Source organism: Dysidea avara, chromosome 9, assembly GCF_963678975.1.
Source record: "Dysidea avara chromosome 9, odDysAvar1.4, whole genome shotgun sequence".
Taxonomy (NCBI): Eukaryota; Metazoa; Porifera; class Demospongiae; order Dictyoceratida; family Dysideidae; genus Dysidea; species Dysidea avara.
Window position 1 is genome coordinate 18,999,481 of NC_089280.1, and position 20,146 is coordinate 19,019,626.

The 20,146-nt window shown below is 37.3% G+C and overlaps 1 protein-coding gene and 1 long non-coding RNA gene across 3 annotated transcripts; one reads left to right on the top strand and one right to left on the bottom strand.

Annotated features, from left to right (window-relative positions):
- Positions 1 to 2,639: 2,639 nt before the first annotated feature.
- LOC136265469 (aspartate--tRNA ligase, mitochondrial-like) lies at positions 2,640 to 15,690 on the bottom strand. Of its 2 annotated transcripts, XM_066060342.1 has the most exons (16): positions 15,488 to 15,690; positions 12,038 to 12,143; positions 10,882 to 10,963; positions 10,737 to 10,829; positions 10,582 to 10,683; positions 10,361 to 10,484; positions 10,244 to 10,290; positions 9,933 to 10,004; positions 9,847 to 9,881; positions 9,729 to 9,798; positions 9,533 to 9,682; positions 9,379 to 9,469; positions 9,239 to 9,318; positions 7,014 to 7,124; positions 5,631 to 5,709; positions 2,640 to 2,863 (listed from the first exon to the last, which is right to left on the bottom strand). In XM_066060342.1, exons 1-16 carry the CDS (start codon positions 15,615 to 15,617, stop codon positions 2,697 to 2,699), a joined length of 1,539 nt encoding a protein of 512 aa, XP_065916414.1. In that variant the 5' UTR covers positions 15,618 to 15,690; the 3' UTR covers positions 2,640 to 2,696. The 2 variants fall into 2 exon arrangements, with proteins under 2 accessions (XP_065916414.1, XP_065916415.1); XM_066060343.1 differs by lacking the exons at positions 12,038 to 12,143; positions 15,488 to 15,690 and having other exon boundaries at positions 10,739 to 10,829; positions 10,882 to 10,965.
- LOC136265489 (uncharacterized) lies at positions 15,609 to 19,650 on the top strand. The gene is made up of 3 exons (XR_010705548.1): positions 15,609 to 15,737; positions 16,103 to 16,156; positions 18,124 to 19,650. It is a non-coding gene; the product is annotated as an uncharacterized lncRNA (long non-coding RNA).
- The last annotated feature ends 496 nt before the right edge of the window (positions 19,651 to 20,146 follow it).

Consider the following 20,146-nt stretch of genomic DNA (forward strand, 5'->3'; position numbering starts at 1 on the left):
CAATATTTCGTAAATTCGCGTGCGCGTTTAAGGGTTAATTGATATATAGATATCGGCTCACAATATGTACAAAGCCTTCAAGGTTAGCCTTGCTGTTACATTATTACACTGTAGTGCATGAGGTCATGCATGATGCCTGCATGATTATAATATATGTCTATTAGTTTTGGGTGCATTGCATTGCATTGCTGTTGCTGCTAATATGATTGATTCTACAACATTGCATCTTTCGTATAATATAACTACTGTGACATAATATAGTGTTTGCATTGCTGGATGACTCAGGAGTAACGCATATGAACTATACAGTAGTCTGTGCTTTGGACTTGAAAGCCCAGAGGGTTTTAAAATTAAAACTATATTATAAGAAAGATAATTCAACAGCATAGCATCCATCACTGCACGTGTGTACATAGCATGCAAACCTTGGACTCAGTGGTTACCTTTCAATGTATACCGGGTAATGTACAGTGTATAATAGGGTGATTGTATAATTTGTATTGGCTGGGCTATATACCCACATACTGACATACACCATAACAAGTTGCATGTAAAAAGATATGTTTTCAATCACTTGAAACATGACACCATAGTTACACTGTAATGTACATGTGTATAGTACATGTGTATAGAACACATGTATACATTCCTATTATACATGTGTGTTCAGTACTATCATATTGCTTCCAATATTCAGTAACTGTGGCTACCTATAATGGCTGTTATAAAGCCCATATAATATAGCTAGTGTCAAATTGCGGTAGGATCAGATTCCATTGAACAGAGTTGACAACTTAATCTACAATGTTGTCAATCTGTAAACACATGCATGTGTCTGAGCTTGATAGTTACCACATAATAAGCTTTATGACATCCATATAGGGCTATACCCAATTCAACTTCACAGTTTATAGCTATAGCAAATCAACTAAAATTCTAAAATCATTGTACATAATAATATTATATGCATGTAAGACATAGCTAGTGTCAGTTACTTCTCTTCAGAAATCTCCAATAAAAATATCATTAAATTAATAAAGGTTAAAGGCATAGTTACAATCTGCAGTCAAAACTGTATGTGCATTTTCTTTAAGATGGTTGTACTATTTCACTAATGCTATTGTGGCCAAAGAAATTGATGGTTTTATAAGGCTTGCATGAATTATGTTTCAAATGAAGTATTGTAAGTGTATACATTGTTTGTAATAACACACACAACTAAAGGTGGATTTCTGAGAAACTGATAGCTACTCAGAATTTTGATGTTTTACTGATGCATGCGTGCAGAAATATTTATAAGCTACGTATAGCTACTGTTATCAAGCAATCATGAGTACCAGGATTGAAGTAAAGTAATCATTGTTGGTGTTGGAATAGCTGGTATCGCTGCTGCGAGGCCGGAACTTTACAAATATGATCCTTTCGATGTTGTCATTCTGAGGCTTCAGATAGAGCTGGTGGGCAATTGTTCACTGGAAACATAGACAATATTCCGGTGAAGGAATCAGTCAGTCAGTCAGTCAGTTAATCAGTAAAAAAATCCATTAATAATTTTTTAAACAAAAATTTCTGTAACAACTTGTTGAAAGTGTTTCGGGTTGATCTGAAGGCTTGCTTGGGCTTAGTTTTACCTAACCAATACTGCCTCGTCGTCGTCAGGGAAAAGTGAGGCTGGTTTTTGGGTGATGTTTTTTCATGGGCAACGCCCATACCTTTGGGGTCCCTACTATACAATACTATTGTACTGTATGATACAAGCCATCCACTTAGCAAATTCAGCCCATTGTTTACAATTCCTCAAATTATGAAGATTATACATTTCTTAAATGAATTAAGACCACTGGTACATTCCTAGTGAAGTAACAAAATAAAATTAATGCATTGGGTACACAGAAATGGTCTTGCAAAATTGGAAGGTCACATCGATATCATTCAGGGTCGTAGTCAGGATTTTCCTAACCAGGCTTGGTTGTGAGTGACAATGCAGGGGGCTCAGCTAACTTATTTTGAACACTAAAATGGTTAAAAAATTACCACATTATGATTCCAAGCAAATAAATGCTTGATTCCCAAAGTGAAGGAGTCTGAAGAAATTCACATCCTTATTCTGTTTTGGATCTTTATGAATGTTCCATTAAAACATATGGTAGCTAGAGTTTAAGAGCTAACCAGTATTATAGAGGTGCTTTTTGGTAAGTGTCCAGTTGTATATTCCTAACATTGAACACTTGTCAGAAAGTTAGCTAGCTAGTGCATTAGGACTGAGCCTTACCACTTTCACTTTTATTAGGACGTCTGGTTGTGGTTATGTGTACTTTTGCTCTCCCTTATCCACTTCTGAGGAACCAATGCAAGTTTCCTGTTAGTTTTACTGCATCACATTGTTCTTGTCTTCTTGTACCTGTTTTGATGCAAAACTTTGATCCTACTGCAAGTTTCTGGAACTATTATGTAGAAACTCTTTTCCATATACAGTGGAATCTGTCTAAGCCAATCACTTTCGGACCTAAATTTCTTGGCCTGAATGTATAGGTGACTGTATGCATTAGACAGGTGAATTAGTGTTTAAACTTATCATTTGTGGAATTTATAGTTGGCCTTTATAGAGAGGTGACCTTTTATACAGGTAGGTGCTGCAATTTGTTTTCAGTACATATTTGATTATACATTACCATAATTTAAAATACTCATAATCACTAACTATCTTCCTTCTTTACACGGATATGATACATGTCCAGTACATCTTGTGGAAGAGATGACGGAGCTTTACACATCAAGTCATTCCCATGAGCTGCCTTCGGAAATGCAATGGTGTCAGTCAACGGTATCCCTCCACACAGTATAGCAATTAACCTATCAAAACCTGCACAAGGAAAAAAATGATATGTATAACATTTCTAATATACACCACAAGTCTAAAATAAAATGTTAGTGGTGATACATCAATGCTGGTATCTTTCTATTGTTCTGTTTTCATTCCCAGATATTGTGACTACATTACCAAAAATGCTGGCAAAGTTTTAAGCAAATCTTCAGCAATAGTGGAGTTTGTCTATGAATATGTAGTAGTTGTATCATGATTTGTCTGATATTATGTACACCCAAGCATGAGGGCTGCAGGCCTGAGGGCGTGGGTGCACATATCAGGCAAATCACAAGGGCAGGTGATACAACTGATATGTACCATGCCAATAGCAGGCTAATAGCCTGCGGGCGATTAATTATCCAAGCCAATATGAGACCAAGCACTGAATTTATTTGTATAGACCAACTTGTAAAATTCGATTATACAACTAATGTTGTGACTACGTTTGTTAACATGAACAGGCAAGTCCTCAGGAAAATTCAATTAAGCAATTTTACAAGTATTTTAAAGCCACCAACATTTACTAAACACCTATAAGGGTAAGTTCAACTGTAGAGTGGTTATCTCGTGTTACTTGAAAAGTGGGTTTGGTCTGTATTCAAAAGTGCAACGAACCACTCGTGAATATGCTATAGTGCTAGTTCTCAACATTTCTCAACTCAAAGGATGGCAAGGGTGACAAATCTCTTCCGTCTGAGTGTTGTAGGATGCAAAATTGGACGCATGGCTTTCATCATGTGACCAATAATAAATTCCCACAATCGATTTTGGCTTGAGTTTTCATAAACAGAAATTGGTGGTACTGCTCCCACATCAAGGCCATGGTACGTTTAAAATGTAGCATAGCCAGCCATGCTAAATGTACCATGGTCAGCCAGGGCTTATAAGATATGTACCCTCAAATTTGCCTTTGAAGTTAGGTGGGTTCATGGTATATAAATTAATACAGCATCAGTATTGCATTGATTTGTGTTTGTATGTCATAAATAGCCAATACTAATCCATATTAGTGACCTGCTGAGTGAAAACACAACTACAGTGCGGTAGTACTGTACATTAGGGATCATGGAGGTTTGGGTTTTTCTGGCCAAAAATATCACCCAAAAATCAGCTTCACAATACCATCCTGTTGCCTTGGCAGTATTGGTTAGGTACAACCAAGCCCAAAAGTGCCTTCAGTACAACCCTAAATGCTTCCAATAGATAGCTACAAAATTTAAAAAAGAGAGAGTCAGTAATTGATAGTTGGGACACATGAATCATCCATTTTTTCGTGGTGATTGGATTGATTGCAGAGGTGCTTCTCCTACTTGTAGTGCTGTGTAAAGGGCTGGACATAGAAGCGGACTATAGTATGTTCACGCTGAGCTGAGCCCTCAAAAACATTTAATAACTCATGGATGCAATTATACACGATCTTGAAATTTGGCTCATTTGTAGTACTGCTTGACCCGCTAAAAATGCTTGACCCACTAAAAATGTTTCGAAATCATTTTGTTCAAATGTTTGACATAATATTTATGGCCAATCAAAATTTTCACAATACATTTCCTATGGGCAAGCCATATAAGTACAGTATCCATTACAGCCCTTTCCTGAGCTTGTAATGGAGCCGAACCATACGTGTCTGTTGTTGACACCTTTGCTGTTACCAATAATCATCTGGTTAGCTGAAATGTTAACTCTGTTGAGAAAAAATCCACTTTTAATTTTTAGCTCTTTTTCAGGATTCAGCTCAACGTGAACATACTATAGCTAATTCCCAGTAATTGATAGTTGGAGTGCATGTTCAGACGAAAACATTAATTCTGGCACTATTCTTTCTTTTGATGCAGTATGCGCACGTTCACCAGTCATAATAATGTTACAAAAAATGTAAACAAACAAGTATAAGGAAAAATTAGGATTTTTAAGGGATCATAGAAAATAAAAGAATCAAGATAGGTCGCCGACACCTGCAGATATACTAGTGAACATTTAATCCCTAATTCAGTCATGGGTATAGACTAAAGTAGGGATTAAATGTTCATCTGCAGTGTAGGTGACCTCTCTCGTTTCCCTACTTTTTTTTTCTACCAACTTAAAATTCCCAGTTTTTCTTTACACTTGTATAAATGTGACAAGACACATTATCAATGGTTTCGTCTCTTCATAAGAATTATAATATCTTTGTTTCATGTTACTGCCATTAAGCAAATATGAGTTATGTGTGTTTGTTTACATTGCCATAAAAATATAATAACATTTACATCGCCATTTCTAAGCTTAAACAGCCTTCTTCCTTGAAAACAAGGATGTATGTACGCTGTACTTTTGCTGAATTCCCCTAATTCGTGGTGAAGATAATGAGACATGTCCCGTCCACAGCTTGTTGCCTTCATGATTTATGATCATTAAAAAGTGCTTGTAATTTTTTCCTATATTACATTCATTATACGAATCAATTGTTTTGCTTTTGCTGTTGTATATTGTTATAACATTCACCAGAGAAGGCTGAAACTTGAGTAACACCAGGGTGATATGAGCTATAAACCACATTTGAAGAATTTGTGAGTAGCAGAAGTGGAAAGGGTAACAATTTACTTAAGTTGTAATGTAATGACAAGTAGTGATAGATGAAAGTATGATGTTATAAATTGGAATGGTTTTTGTGACCAATTCCTGAACACCAATCTATGTACCAAGCATCAAGTGAACTAAACACTATAGCTACTTAAGTTTACACAGCTAAGTTTATCAAAGCACACACAGAGTGTACGTTTACCTAGAGCAATGCCACCATGGGGTGGACATCCCATTCTTAGTCCTTTAAGTAGGTGAGAAAACACTCCAATGTCTTTAACCTGTAAAGTTACAAATGCGTTATCATACACTTAGCTAAGTTAGCTTCCTCTACTTCCTTACTCCAGTGGGTGTGACAACAAGGGAGGTTGAGATGATACACGTTTCCTTACATGTAGCATGTTTATACTAAGCTAATTAGGTGTTGATGAAACTAATAGCAAGTACAAGTTAAATTCATGATTCATGGCATCACATTACCAGAGCTCAAAATATAAGAGCTGTCATCTGTCATTTATCGACCCAAAAGCCATAAAATAAAAAAATGGTCTGACATTACAGGTTTTTGCAATTGAATTCGGCGACTTTGCAATTGAATTCGTCCCGTTTGCAATTGAATTCGTCGCTGTTGCAATTGAATTCGTCCCGTTTGCAATTGAGTTCGTCGCTGTTGCAATTGAATTCGTCCCGTTTGCAATTGAATTCGTCGCTTTTGCAATTGAATTCGTCGCTTTTGCAGTTAAATTCGTCCGTAACAAGAATGGCAGCTGGAGCAAACACGAAAACATGATGTAGCAGCTGCTACAAGAACTTGTTCAAGTACAACCGTAGTAAACAACTCTTTATAAGGCAATAATTCTTCCTCTACAGCCTATCCAGCAACATTCCAAACTCTACTATGCCATTCGCGATGGGTGTGGTCACTCGCGAGAAAGTTAATTAACTTGTCAGACAGCTATCAACTTCGCGTACTACCAGCTTCAATTACCTTCTAGTGTCTCAAGTGTAACTCTCCATGGCATAAATAGTTCATCTCTTAATGAACGGGTTGGTTTCTTGGAGCCGTTTTGTTTATGACGAATTGTAATGCAAACGCGACGAATTCTATTGCAAAACCGACTAATCAACTGCAAAACCGACGAATTCAATTGCAAAACCGACGAATTCAATTGCAAACGGGACGAATTCAATTGCAATACCGACGAATTTAATTGCAAACGGGACGAATTCAATCGCAAAGGCGACGAATTCAATTGCAAAAACCTGTATGACCTATCAAAAAAAGTTTTAAAAACCATTGTGTATGTATTTACAGTTGTAAACTGGTTCCAATGGGCAACATGTTACATATTAGTCTGTCATATTGGCAAATCATGTAAGAAACATTATATTGAGTACTGCATTACATCATGTATTGCAATGAAATACCAAGAATTCATACTTGAAGCTAAGCTACATTTGTGTTTACATGATACTTCAACATCCCACATACAGAATGTGACAATGCCATCAAAAATGACACTATATCCTGATCAGCTACCTACCACATTCCCCTTATATTGGTCTATAAGATATCACACTATACCTTTAATATATTGGATAAAATGTATTCTTGTAGTACAGCATCATGTATCCTAATGGAGCCACCGCCAAGTTCAACTCCATTACACACTAAATCATAGTGAAGGCCTCTAACCTAGAGTAGTGACACATAAGCTACGTACAAATAATAGCTTATCAAGGTTATTATCATACACAACCTAGTTACAGATCTCTGTATTGAGAATTATTTACTGTTTACTACTTTTTTTGTATAAACAAGGCTGTGTTCTTAAACACTTCTCCCAAAGGTTCCACAAGACTTATACAATGCATTTGGTTGGGTGTACAAGACAGCGATGTTCAAGGAAGATTGAAATTCTATTAAAGATTTTAAGATGCAAGCGATCAGAACAGCAATACAAAACGATTGCAGTTCTAGTGAGATCTCACCAAATAATTTGTTCAGTTGTATTCAATGTTGACACAGTTGAGGAAAGTATTACCCATTTCACAATCACTACATATGCACACTTGATGGTTTCATAAAACTCAATCAACACAGTGAACAAGACAGAAATGGTCACGCATGGTCAGAAAACCATTAAAGTCATGGTCTAATGAAGGAAGATAGAAGCCAACACAATGAGTTGCATTATGGCTACAGAATACCTTGGTCATACATAACGGATATACTCAGTAAAAATGATTTTTAATGTAAGAAGTTAGTCCACATGGCATGGCTGCTTCTTTATGAGAAACATGCCAATATATGTACAAGTTAATACCCCAATGTGTCTTTGGTGCTACTTTCATTGCTGTTCAGAAAAATACATACAGTGGCTATGTACAATGTGAAGTGTAAAAAGTGTTGTATGTAATCACAATAGCTGTCATTTGATTGAAAAAAAAGAAACAAAAAACCACGTCTTCATCTGCAATTCAGTCTTTGGGTTCTCGGATTGGCTGGTGTTTGATGGTCAGCTCGGGAGCTGTGTGACTTATGGTGGTGTGTGTGACTTACGGTCCTTATACTAGCATTCTTGTGAATCATCAAAACTTTAAATCTAAAGTTTTACTGCCCACTTCTCTGTTACATTCCATCAAAATACGTAAATTTATAGATGATGGTTACTGTCTTCTGACCATGAGCAGTAAGTTACATGAAACATGTGGTCTCGTGGTGAAAATTGCACAGAAAAGTATAGAACTTAAATTAGGCTATGCAACTTGAGGTGTTCTGCTACGTCATGTTGCTATGTGTAGAGACAATCGACCAGGTTGGCACTCAGGAGAGCTAATTAAAAAGTATAGTGAGGCTTACCAATCATAAGATCTTGTCATTGTTTTCAACTTGATTTTCTACTAAGTTCTTGAGTCAAGTGACAGCTGTAGAAAATTGATGTCAAGGTACGATATGTGCAACCTAAAGCTGCCCGTGAGCCTACTCTGGCAGTGTAGCTCAATGATTTGCTCTACCAATGGACTTTATCTGTTTCTATGTACTTGGTATAAACTTGAAGCTGTCGGATTGAATCTTTACTGTTTTGATGCTTCTAAGATCAAGTGGATTAACAGATTAGCAGTAAATTTTCAAACCCTTCAGAATGAGGACCTGGAAACATCTTTTTAAATTTAGACATTATACGTAGCATATGCAGTTAGGGGCGGATCCAGACTTATGGAAAGGGGGGGGGGGGGGGTGAAAAAAATGAACCGAGGCACTACATTGTCTGGTTTGGTAAGGTGAGACAAAAAAAAAGGTCACAGCCAGCTGACAATAGCTGCCCACCTCACCAACCACGCAATTATAGCTGATAAAGTACATAAAAATCCTTACATAGCTCACTACACACTGCTCTAATACTGTGACTGCTTTATTAGAGTGACTGCTCTATTAGAGTAACTCGATCTTAGTATACTAAAAATTTTTGGAGGGGGGTCAGGAGCCCCCCTTGACCCCGCCCCTGTATGCTTTGTACCGAGTCAGAGAAGAATATTTTATAGACAACATAGCAAGCTGGCAATTACTTCAAAAGTGCTTATGAAACCACGACAATTTCATTGGTTAAAAAGACCCTGAACAGGATTTAGTACTACAAAAATGATACTCCAATAATCAAATACTCTAATATAGCAGTCACCTTATGCCTCAGCCAAACCAAGTGGCACACGATCACGAGCATTATCACATAACATGCACAGAGAAATTATTTTAGACCACACTTTAATTGCTTGCTCACAAAAAAGCCCATACTTACAACTACATACTTTTTCAGGACTGGTAGAAACAAGTGTTACATCATCAGGTTGTGGAGCTGTAAACGGATGATGTGATGACTCTAACATACCTGTGTATGTCAACAATAATAACAGCCCATCTTGTGTTTTTATGAGATAAACTTTCTTACCAGTTGAAGGACATCTGGTGAAAAGAGGAAAATCAACCACCCAAAGGAAATTAAACTCCTCTTCACCAATCTTAGGCTTATCAGAATTATACTATGAGTATGAACACAAGAAACAAAACATTACATCTTACACTGTGTTTGTTTATATACTGACCGTTTCCATGGCTTTGGCATGGGTCAGACGTGGGAAAGGAATTTGCGGTTGAGGACGAGATGGAAGTACATTAGCAAAAATATGAGCTACAAGTCCCTCAGTTAGTGTTATGATGTCTTCTTGAGTAACAAAGGCCATCTCCAGGTCTATCTACCATAAACAAGATGTAAGTACCTTCCAGGCCATACACACATACTTGAGTAAACTCTGGTTGTCTGTCAGATTTCATGTCTTCATCTCTGTAGCATCGAGCAAACTGGTAATACCTTTAACATTCATATGGTCCAACCATCACACGAACATGATATACATACCTATCAAAACCTCCCACCATTAACAGTTGCTTGAACTAAGGAAAATTCTTTACAAGTTGCAGATACAACATTTGCCATGAACATACCTGTTGTGGACTTTGCGCTAATGCATAAAATTTCCCTGGTGATCTTGTAGGAACAATAAATTCACGGGCTCCCTACATACATCAAATAAAAAACAAAACATCACACTGACTCCTGAACACCTATGTACCAGTTCACCCACAAAATCATTGGGTGTAAGTAAATCTATTCAGATAAATGAAGGTTCATTTACATACATGGCACTGTTCAACTACTCTAATACTGCATACATATATACACTAATGGCCTGTTGATAAATACGGCTTGGTTGAGTCTTAAAAATAGCCAAGGCCTTGCTATATAATATAAATACCTCTGGAGTTCTCTTGAACAATGTTGGTGTCTCGATATCCACAAAACCTAGTATTTGTAAAGTTGAAAACATCAAATCACATTAAAAGAGAATCGTGGATTCTATTTGCGTACTTACCATGTAAAGTTTCTAAGTAATTCCTTGCAGCCATAGCAACCTTTGATCTTAGTCTAATAATATCTTGTGTGCTGGACTTTCTTAAATATAATGGACGATACTCCATCTGCAGTTCATGACCTACCTATAAGCAACCACATGAGGTAGTGTGTATTTTTTGTTGCTACAGGCACGCATGCACGCACGCACCCACACACTTTCTATATTTATAGACAACTCACCGGTACACTAAGATCTGCAGTGGAGAATGGTAAGTTTTGTGAGGCCTCATTCAACACTTCAACATTATCAACAAGCACTTCAACGTCCCCAGTTGGCATGTCCTATGAAAAGAGTCACATAAAACGTGTTGTCCAAAAGAGATGAAATAGCTCACACTATTTTTATCTTGCTGTGGACGAGACTGGACACATCCATGCACACTAACTACTGATTCAGTTGGTAATTGGCTTAATTTAGTCAGCAGATTCTACAAAGGGATCATGGCCAACTAAAATATCTAGTGATGGTAAAATGCTAACGTGATCTTTTGTAGTGATCAGTTGTATGACCCCAGTGTGATCCTTTAGTGGTATGAACAGAGGACCTCTCTTACCAACCAGCCTTCAAAGAACAACAACAATGTTTAGTATGTACAATCATTCAACTTGGACTCTACAGATAAAGTCTTGTAAAGTCAACATGAATTGCTGTACTTGTGCACAACAGGAATATGTGCTTTGTTTAATGCATGACTCAGTGTAACAGTACATTGTACATGAATATGAAAACAAAAGCTAGTCATGTACCAGTGTTACTTGACCTTTAAAAATTGGCTGTCTAAAAAGAGTACTTCGTTTATAACTATATATGTTCTATTACAGTAGTTTGCTAAGGTTTCAATTAGGACAACAGCCCATATGGTAGTGCTGTATATTTCATAGTAGCAAGAATCCATGCACTGATAAAAGATTTTCCCGATTATCCGATATTGAAATTCATATAATGGCCAATACCGATAACCAATCCGATGTGTATGTTCACCAAAATTTCACACACATTTTGTAAAATTTCCATTTTAAACTTTATTTTTGTCTTATTGTTATGAAAACAATAGCACCAAGGTCAGTAAAATTAATCGGCTAAACAATCTTCTAATAATTACTGATACCGATATTGCTGAAATTTGGCTGATGAACCAATTTCCAATTAATTGGTACATCACTATTTCATAGACAGTACGATATTGTTACTTGATATTGTGATATAACTATATTATCAGTATGTACTAGTTAGATACCATTGTAGACCTTTGCTAATACAAAAGTAAAAATCTTAACATTTTTACTCAAGACAGAATTGTGTTACTGTACACCAGTCTATATCCTTTCGTATTTTTCATACAAATAGTTTTAAAGACTGTTTTTTAAAATCCACAGTATTGTGTTAAGAAAATTATAAACAGTATCAAAAACAGATACCACGGTTTAACTAAATACTCGGTGTATATTGCTTAGCACTACCATTAGTAGACTGGTACCAATCAAACCATACCATTACATTACACAGATGAATCCATAAACAGTCAAACATTATCTTGAGATTTTGGCTACACAATGCCAATTATAGCATGGATTGCATTGTCAAACTTCACCCAATATTTTTACTTAGATGTTCCACCATATAATGTATTCTTACCTCATCTTGTGTAGCCAACCACACAGTACAACATTCTTTCCAATATGACTAGCCCGCAGCTCCCCACACAAGTGGCTCCGCAGCGACGAGTGACTGTTATGGTGACCTAAAATAATACCAACAGTTGGGTAGTAAAGCAATACCTTATAATCAGAATGAATTACATAGGAAAGTTTCCACAAGGTGTCATTCTAACAACTACGGCACCATGACCAGTGGTCAAAGTGACAGTCAACAGACAAGGCCAATTTTAAGATAAGTTCTACCAGGTGGTATGGTGGTATGGGGTTACTGGCATAGGTGATTCTAAGGGGGGACCATGCCTCCCCCCCCCTTCCCCCAATGAAAAATAAGTTTTGAAAAATCTAAGGGAAAGGTTGCAGTACAGATTGGCATTGTTATTTTTAGCATTTTTCATGTTTTTAGCATAAATTTTAGGTTGTTTTCAAGCCTTCAAATTGAAAAAATCCTGTAGCTTCTGGGGATACAATCCCCAGAAATTCTACTTTATGTTACAGCCATACGACAATAGTCATGCTGTTCTCTAACTACTTGCTCCCCCTGTAGGGGGTGTATCCATCCACTGGATTGGACTACTGGACTGGCATATTTTTGGTTTTTGCACATTCTGTGGTTAAAATTTATTGAGTCTTGCAAGCCAAGGGTCCTGAGGGAACGAACCTACAGCCCACTACTAAATGCTGAATATGAGCAGTAGAGTATGCGATAACTGTCTTAATAATTTTGCTGTGATTTATTATGTCCTACAACACTTATTCCTTATCCTGGTGTATAGTAATGCTGTAGGGAATGTATATCAGCAATAATTAACCAGTGATCAACTCGCCAGTTGACAAGATATCCTTAGTGTGAGCTCAAGGAGCAAGCTATATATGTGACTGGATTTTGGAAAATCACCCTTATGGGTGCATTGTTGATTCAGAGAAAAACGTATTTTAATAATTTAAAGCTTTGTTACTCACAAGCCTTGGCAGCTACATGTTTGGATTTTTCAGCAAAGATGGAGCAATTCACAACCTTTAAGAGCAGCTAGTGGCCAAGGTAATCCCTGTAGAGTTTCCCACCATTTTAGATAGGTTTTTTCACCAGTGTTACTGTATCATGCGTCCTCAAAAAGGGGTGGAGGGTGGGGGGTGGCGGGGCGGGCAAGAGATAGACTACAAAATGGATGAGAATGGTAAATGAAGGCACCAGACCACAAAACAGCCCATCAGAGGCAGGGAATAGACTGAAATCTCACAAAACAGACATACATCACACATTCAGCTCCCTGCTCGTCTGTCCAGAGTGCATGAACCCCCCAAAGCACCTCCCTGTTGTTCACAGACCTGTACAGACGTCTGGAATGGTTATACAGGCTGTCAGAGAATGGTCCACCAAAAGCAGACCCGACAAGTTGAAGGCGAGTTTGATACGGAAATTGTTAGCCTGATAGTGCAGCAACTTCATGCTGGTGTTATCTCACTTTTGCCTTTGGCGCCCATATGGTTGATTTTGCTAAATCTGGTCACATATGTGACTGGATCTGAGAAAAAGGGACATGATCGCACAAGCCTAAATGTACAGTATAAAGCATTGAATACATTGGGCGAAATACTTGCATATTATTGAAAAAATTCCGTAAATTCTTTTAACCCCTCTTTTGTAGTGAAGGAAGGGACTAACAATAAAAACCTGGATATCATCTTATTCAGCTGCTCAAGAGGAGTTAGAAAATCTTTTTGTCGTTGCAGTAACCCCAAGGATACGTAAGTTATAAGCGTTTGTTTACGTTATGTCGAAGCGATCATATGCGATCGATTTTTCTTCAAGAATTTAGCCTTTTTATGCAGTGAAGAAGGGCGAGTAAAGGAAAAACTTGCCCAGTAATTGATTCCCCTGTTCATGGCGAACAGGGTGGTGACAATTTTAGCTCCGTACCTCAATCCGTTGGTAAGTTACAAGCATTTTTGTAAGCACCTGTAATTTATTTTCCCTATACTTGCTGTACATATCGATTTTTCTGTTGTTGCTACTTTGTAGGGCTGTAACTCCAAAAGTTATTGGCATATGAACCTGAAACTTTGCCAGCGGGTACACTTGGCTATATAGAGTATAAATATCTAATAAACAGGAAATCGGAAAATATGCGATTATGTCCTGTTTTCGCAGATTCGGTCACATATAGTATAGTCTTGCGTGGCAAGACCTGTACTTCTGGAGAAAGGCTTACCAATTAGAATTTTTTTCAGCGTGCGCTTAATTATAATCATTGCGTCCTGCGGCACTGAAAACAAGTCCATCCATGCAAGCTCAATTCCTGAGCTCACACTAAGGATATCTTGAAGGATATTGTCAACTAGCAAGTCGATCGCTGGTTAACTATTGCTGATATACATTCCCTACAGCATTACTGTACACCAGGGTAGGGAATAAGTGTTGTAGGACATAATAAATCACAGCAAAAATATTAAAAGACAGTTATCGCTCATATTCAGCATTTAGTAGTGGGCTGTAGGTTCCCTCAGGACCCTTGAAATGTGAGACTCAATAAATTTTAACCACAGAATGTGCAAAAACTAAAAATATACTAGTCCAGTAATCCAGTCCAGTGAATGGATACACCCCCCTGTAGGCCAGGTCTAGAATCGCCACTGGTTACTGGAGTGTTGTCATTACCTGATAATGAAGCTCAAAAAGAAAGTTTTACATGAACACAAAATTCTACATGATTCAAAATTTGTTTGCATTGGGTCAAGACTCTCAGTTGGACCTTGCAATAAATCAATAGTTGCGCATTAATTTAATGTACAATACATGTGTCTATTACAGTTGGACTTCAACAAGTTAGATCTCTTGACAATTGCATCCATACATTAGCAGGGTTTTTTTAGTGTGTTGTAATAACAGGATCCACAGGCTTTGCCGTAATGCGCATATCAATGTTTTGCCCCTCTACTATGAACATGGGCAGAGGTGAGGATTTAAACATTTAAAAATTCTTATCCCCACTACCTGGGGCTACTTTTGATGTGGAATCCCCACTTATCCCCCCAGTAAAAGACCCCGAAACACCCGCTACGTGCCCTCGTAGCATCAAATACCCCACCACCTGGGGGCACGGTTTGAGGTTGATTCCCCGACTAATCCCCGCCTAGCCCCCACTTCTGTCCGTGTTCATAGTAGTGGGGTAAAACATTGATAGGTGCATAATATACGTACACTACACACATAACTTTATAAAGGATGTCAACTGTCTACACAACTCCCCTTAGCAAACGCAAAATAAACTGTAAGTAGTCTACTAAACAGATGTGTCACTATCAATTTTCTGTTAAATCATTTTATCAACGGTCTCAAGAAAAGGCCTGCAAACACACTGAAACTTTTGATTCTATGAACTTTGATAACACGACGAGGCAAGACAAACACGCAGTTAGAAATACTCACTGTTATTTGCAAAACGGTCTTGAGAGTATCTGCGATGTAGATTTCGTAGCAGTTTCACTCCGCGGAGTCCACGTAGCCATTGACACGGTACCTGCATTTCGATTCTTATTAATGAGCAGCACATGTACATACGATAACGGAAGTCGTGTCCTACAGTAAGCCAGTTTTATGAACGATTTGTGCTCCTGAGGTATGATATGTTAAGTCTACGAGTAATACTCTTGGTCAATAAAAGGAGAACGAAGTCGAAGTAAACTAGTGCTTGTCGTGTTGTAAATCGGTTTGTTGTTTTTAAATCATAACCCACAATCGGTTTCGATAACAGTCATTATAAATACTGCCAACTGAGTTTTCATCTTTGTGGTGCCTTGTGATGACCTCTTTGCCTAGAGGCACAGTGGTTGGCTTTTGGTGTGAAGGACTTTGTGTAATCTGTCACTGCCTGTTCTGCTGTAACCTCTGTTGTGTTGTCTACTTCTTCCTGTGTCCTTCACTCCTTGAGCTGGTGCCAGTGATTGTGAGATTATGAGAGCTGAAGGCACCACACCACACTGCTTTAAATCACTACAATAATTATCAAGCAATCAGTTACTTCCTGTATGTTTGATATTGCAGCGATGTTTGCAATCTGGGAACCTTTACTTTGAGACCGCTGCTGGCTCACAGAAGGTAGGACATGCATCGTATGCTGCTTGCTTTAATTGCATATTTCCATTTGGTATTCATGTGAGTCAATAGTTGTTACACAAAACTAGTAAATGGTGAATGGTGGTTCACTGATCAGATATACATTGTATGTTATAAAGCTAAGACAATGTATATGTATCAAAACTTTTGTCGCAAAAATAGAATTACTCGTATATCAATTTTTCAATACATTTTTGTACGGCCAGACTGAAACGCGGTTTTTAAAGTGCAACTTTTCATAACGCCTTACACTGTAAGTTTTCTGCTTAACATGGGCAGAATTATCATCATCTAACCTTTAGCTTTTTTTCTTCAATGCACTTTCATCACAATTCCGGGGGGATTGCTTGTTTAATGCACAAAAGTCTGGAACAATTTCCATTCTTTTCATATTGACAGTTGCACACAACTTGATTATTGCTTCAATTCCAAGTCACACATGGAAATATCCCCATTATCACGGTTAGCATTATTTAGAGCATTCTATGAGCTGCAAGTTAGTGTGGAATTTAATCCTGTTGTACCAAAATTTGCCGTGCTTTGGTATGAGAAATACTAACTTTCCGAAGTGTTGCTTTTTCAGTATTACTGTCATGCTAGTGGGTTATAGTGGTCTGAGGTGTGTAGTAATACATTTTATATCACATTTAAAGACAATTTCTATTAGTACCTTGTGGTCAAAATTCGTATGTAAATATGGCTTCATTTGACAAAATCTGTACAATAGTTTTGATATGATACTTTGTTATGAAAACTAGAGCCCGAGTTAGTGCACAAAAAGTGAGGGAACTTTTAAAAATAAGGATATAGCCTTAATTGAAGTTATAGTACTCCACCACAAGTAGGATATCGTATTGACCTGAGCCCAAGGTGTCAATAACAATGGCATCATATGAGTGTGGGTGTGCTTTTATCCCATAAAGGCACAATCGTGTGGTTTCAAGCATTTGATCACAGTTTGATGTGCTTGATTGTTAATGTAATGCTAGAGGAGAGAACACAGGAAAAGTGAAGATTTGTTGTCATGGTAGCTTGGCATGTTTTTGTTGGAGGATGATTGTTGGAGCCAAATCACAAGCAACTCAGTTTATCAAAGAAAAATAAACCTAATCGTAAATCAAACCCCACCCAAAACCTAAACCATTTTCTCCATCTGCTCATTTAAACACCACTGTGAGTAGCAAAGAAATAGAGGAAGTCCTTTAAGTGGTATGTTTCAACAGGTATACGTAGTACAAATTGGGCGGCACATAGCTACATTTCAACAACAGCTTGTTCAGAGAAACGAGTGCTTACCACAAGAAATCTTTGCCTTCAAAGAGGTTTTCATCTACTAGGGTTTAACTTCCAGTTAGTGCATGACCCATGGTTCTTTTTATCTGAGATAGCCAGTTGACATTTGTATATGACATATCGCATATCACGATAATCATGATAGAAACATTTCATGGTAATCGTGACAGAAAAAAGCTATACCGTGATACAAATTATTTTGTGAAAAGTGACTTAATATTTGCAAAATATGGGGGTATTTCTCTAACAACATGTGGTGATGCATAAAAAACAAATCATTATTATAAATATGAGTTTGACTGAATAGAACTTGTCTTGTGAAAAAATTAGCATATTCAATTCATTAATATATCATGACTATCGTGATACAAGTCCCATGATATAGTGATTATTGTGACATTATCATGGCACCATTACCACAGTGTTAATACAGGTGCAGTTGCATCTAAAGCATACATGGACAATAGTGTTGTGTACAATTTAAATTACGAGATATTTTAGATTAGCTGTAACTTCAAATAAATCATATACATCATTAAGAATCACCAGTATAGTTTCATGGCAAAACATCGTGTGTGAAGTAATTTAAGCTCATATATATATGGCATAATTACATATTATGTCATGATTAATGATGTGTTTGGTTATTTAAGTAGGACACAGAATATGTAATACTTCATATTATGATTCAACATATACAAGAAACAATTACAAGATGGATTACAATTGATCATATACAGTACATATGTGCACTTATAACTATATGAAAATGCAGCTGTGTCCTTAAATATTGGAATATACATACATGCATGCTCAGTTTGGTGATGGTGCCACTTGATTTCTTGGGAAGAGCTCTTGGCAAAGTCGAGACACTTTGTCAGTACACATGAGGGTGGCCATGATCACGCACTGTTGTATGAAGTAAGAAACTGATCCTGTGATTTTTGAAATTGGAGAATATTCTGTATTCAGTGCAGAAGCTAGCCAAATGAGTTGAGACAGACCAATGGTGGCTCCCATTGCAACAGCTACCTTGGATAACGTTTGTTTGTTCTGACTAGAAAGCTCAATATTTTGTTTGATTTTGTAGAAATAAAACAGATAGATGGCAAACATCATGATTTGACCAATTTTGTTGATAGCTGTGTTGACTCTCCAGATCCAAATGGTTTTGTACTGAGTGTTGCTGATAAAAATACAGTGTCCATCTAGTTGTAGTGTGTATCTGCCAACACCAGTGATGACATCGTAAGTAGTCATTATACCAAGGAAGAAAATTGCTGTGCCAACTGTATAAGCAATGTATCTTCTAAAAAGATACTCAGATTTCTTTGCAGACACTCTGGTTAGGTGATGGTTACAGTACATAATATAAGCAAAATGGGTAAGGATGCAGGTGGCAAAACCGTCTATGCTCATAGTTGTAGTCATGAAAATAGTTGTAATTATTTGACATGTTGCTTGTGAGTTCAGAGCTATCACACTATGCATCATTAAGATGACACATATTACAAGACATTGCGAGACTATTGAGAGACTATACAGCATTATCAGCTTTCCCAGTGGATTGCGTAACTCTTTGAATATCAGGTGAACAGCAGCGTTGTACCCACTTGTTACCGTTATTAGCACAGCCATAACTAGTAATCCTATAAATTGACCGGTCTTACCATGATCAGAATTAGCAGTGGGTGGCATACATAAAAATTCCTTTTCTTGTCTAGCAATCATCACAGAAGTGTGGCCATCTGTTGGGGTAATGACAATGAGGCTATCAGTAGTGTAGACAATGTCCAGTTTCTCTCCAGTATCGATCATCATGATGGTACAGTTATCAACCAGGCAGTATTGAAGGGTAGTAACTTGTTGGAGGTCTCCATCACCACTAGCTGGTAGCTGTTGATCAGAACAACAAAGTGATGCTACCTTACTGACAGCAAGGATAACAACGAAGAGTAGAGTAAGACAAGCCATCAACCTTCCTCTCTTGTGATATTACAAATAACAGTGATGGATAAGTATGCTTGTGATGTGTATGTATACTTGTGCTTATGCAACTAGCATATCAGACAAATGGTACTACTTCTTATAATGTCGTACAAGTATGCATGTGATGTGTATGTATACTTCTGCTTGTGCAACTAGCATATCAGACAAATGGTGCTACTTCTTATAATGTCTCTAGTCATGCACATCTGTGTGTATATCAAGTAGGTAACTGTGTGCATAGTGATAGATATTAAAGGCTTTAACAATAAGGAATAGGAATAGTGTACTTTAACTTAATGTGCTATTCCTTAATAGTGTGTTACACTCTGAAGGAATAGTGTGCTTTAACTTAAAGCACACTATTCCTTAAGAGTATAGAGTAATATACAATCGTAAAGATGATGGTGGTAAATAATTCTTTTAAATGTTACACTCCATCAACAGCCACTAATCAGTCAATTATTCTGTATCTTAAGAGAGCAAATAAAATGTGTAATTTTGATTTTGAATGCATGAACAGTGTAGTTTCATAACTCTTTTTCACCAGCTCCATATATAGTCAGCAAATACAGCAAAAATACCTGGGAGTAGTGATAGATGAACACTTAACTTGAAAAGAACATATTTGTAGCAAAGCAAAAGCCCCCTTTTACAACAAAATTTCTTCCAGTGTCCAGCTTCACTGAAATC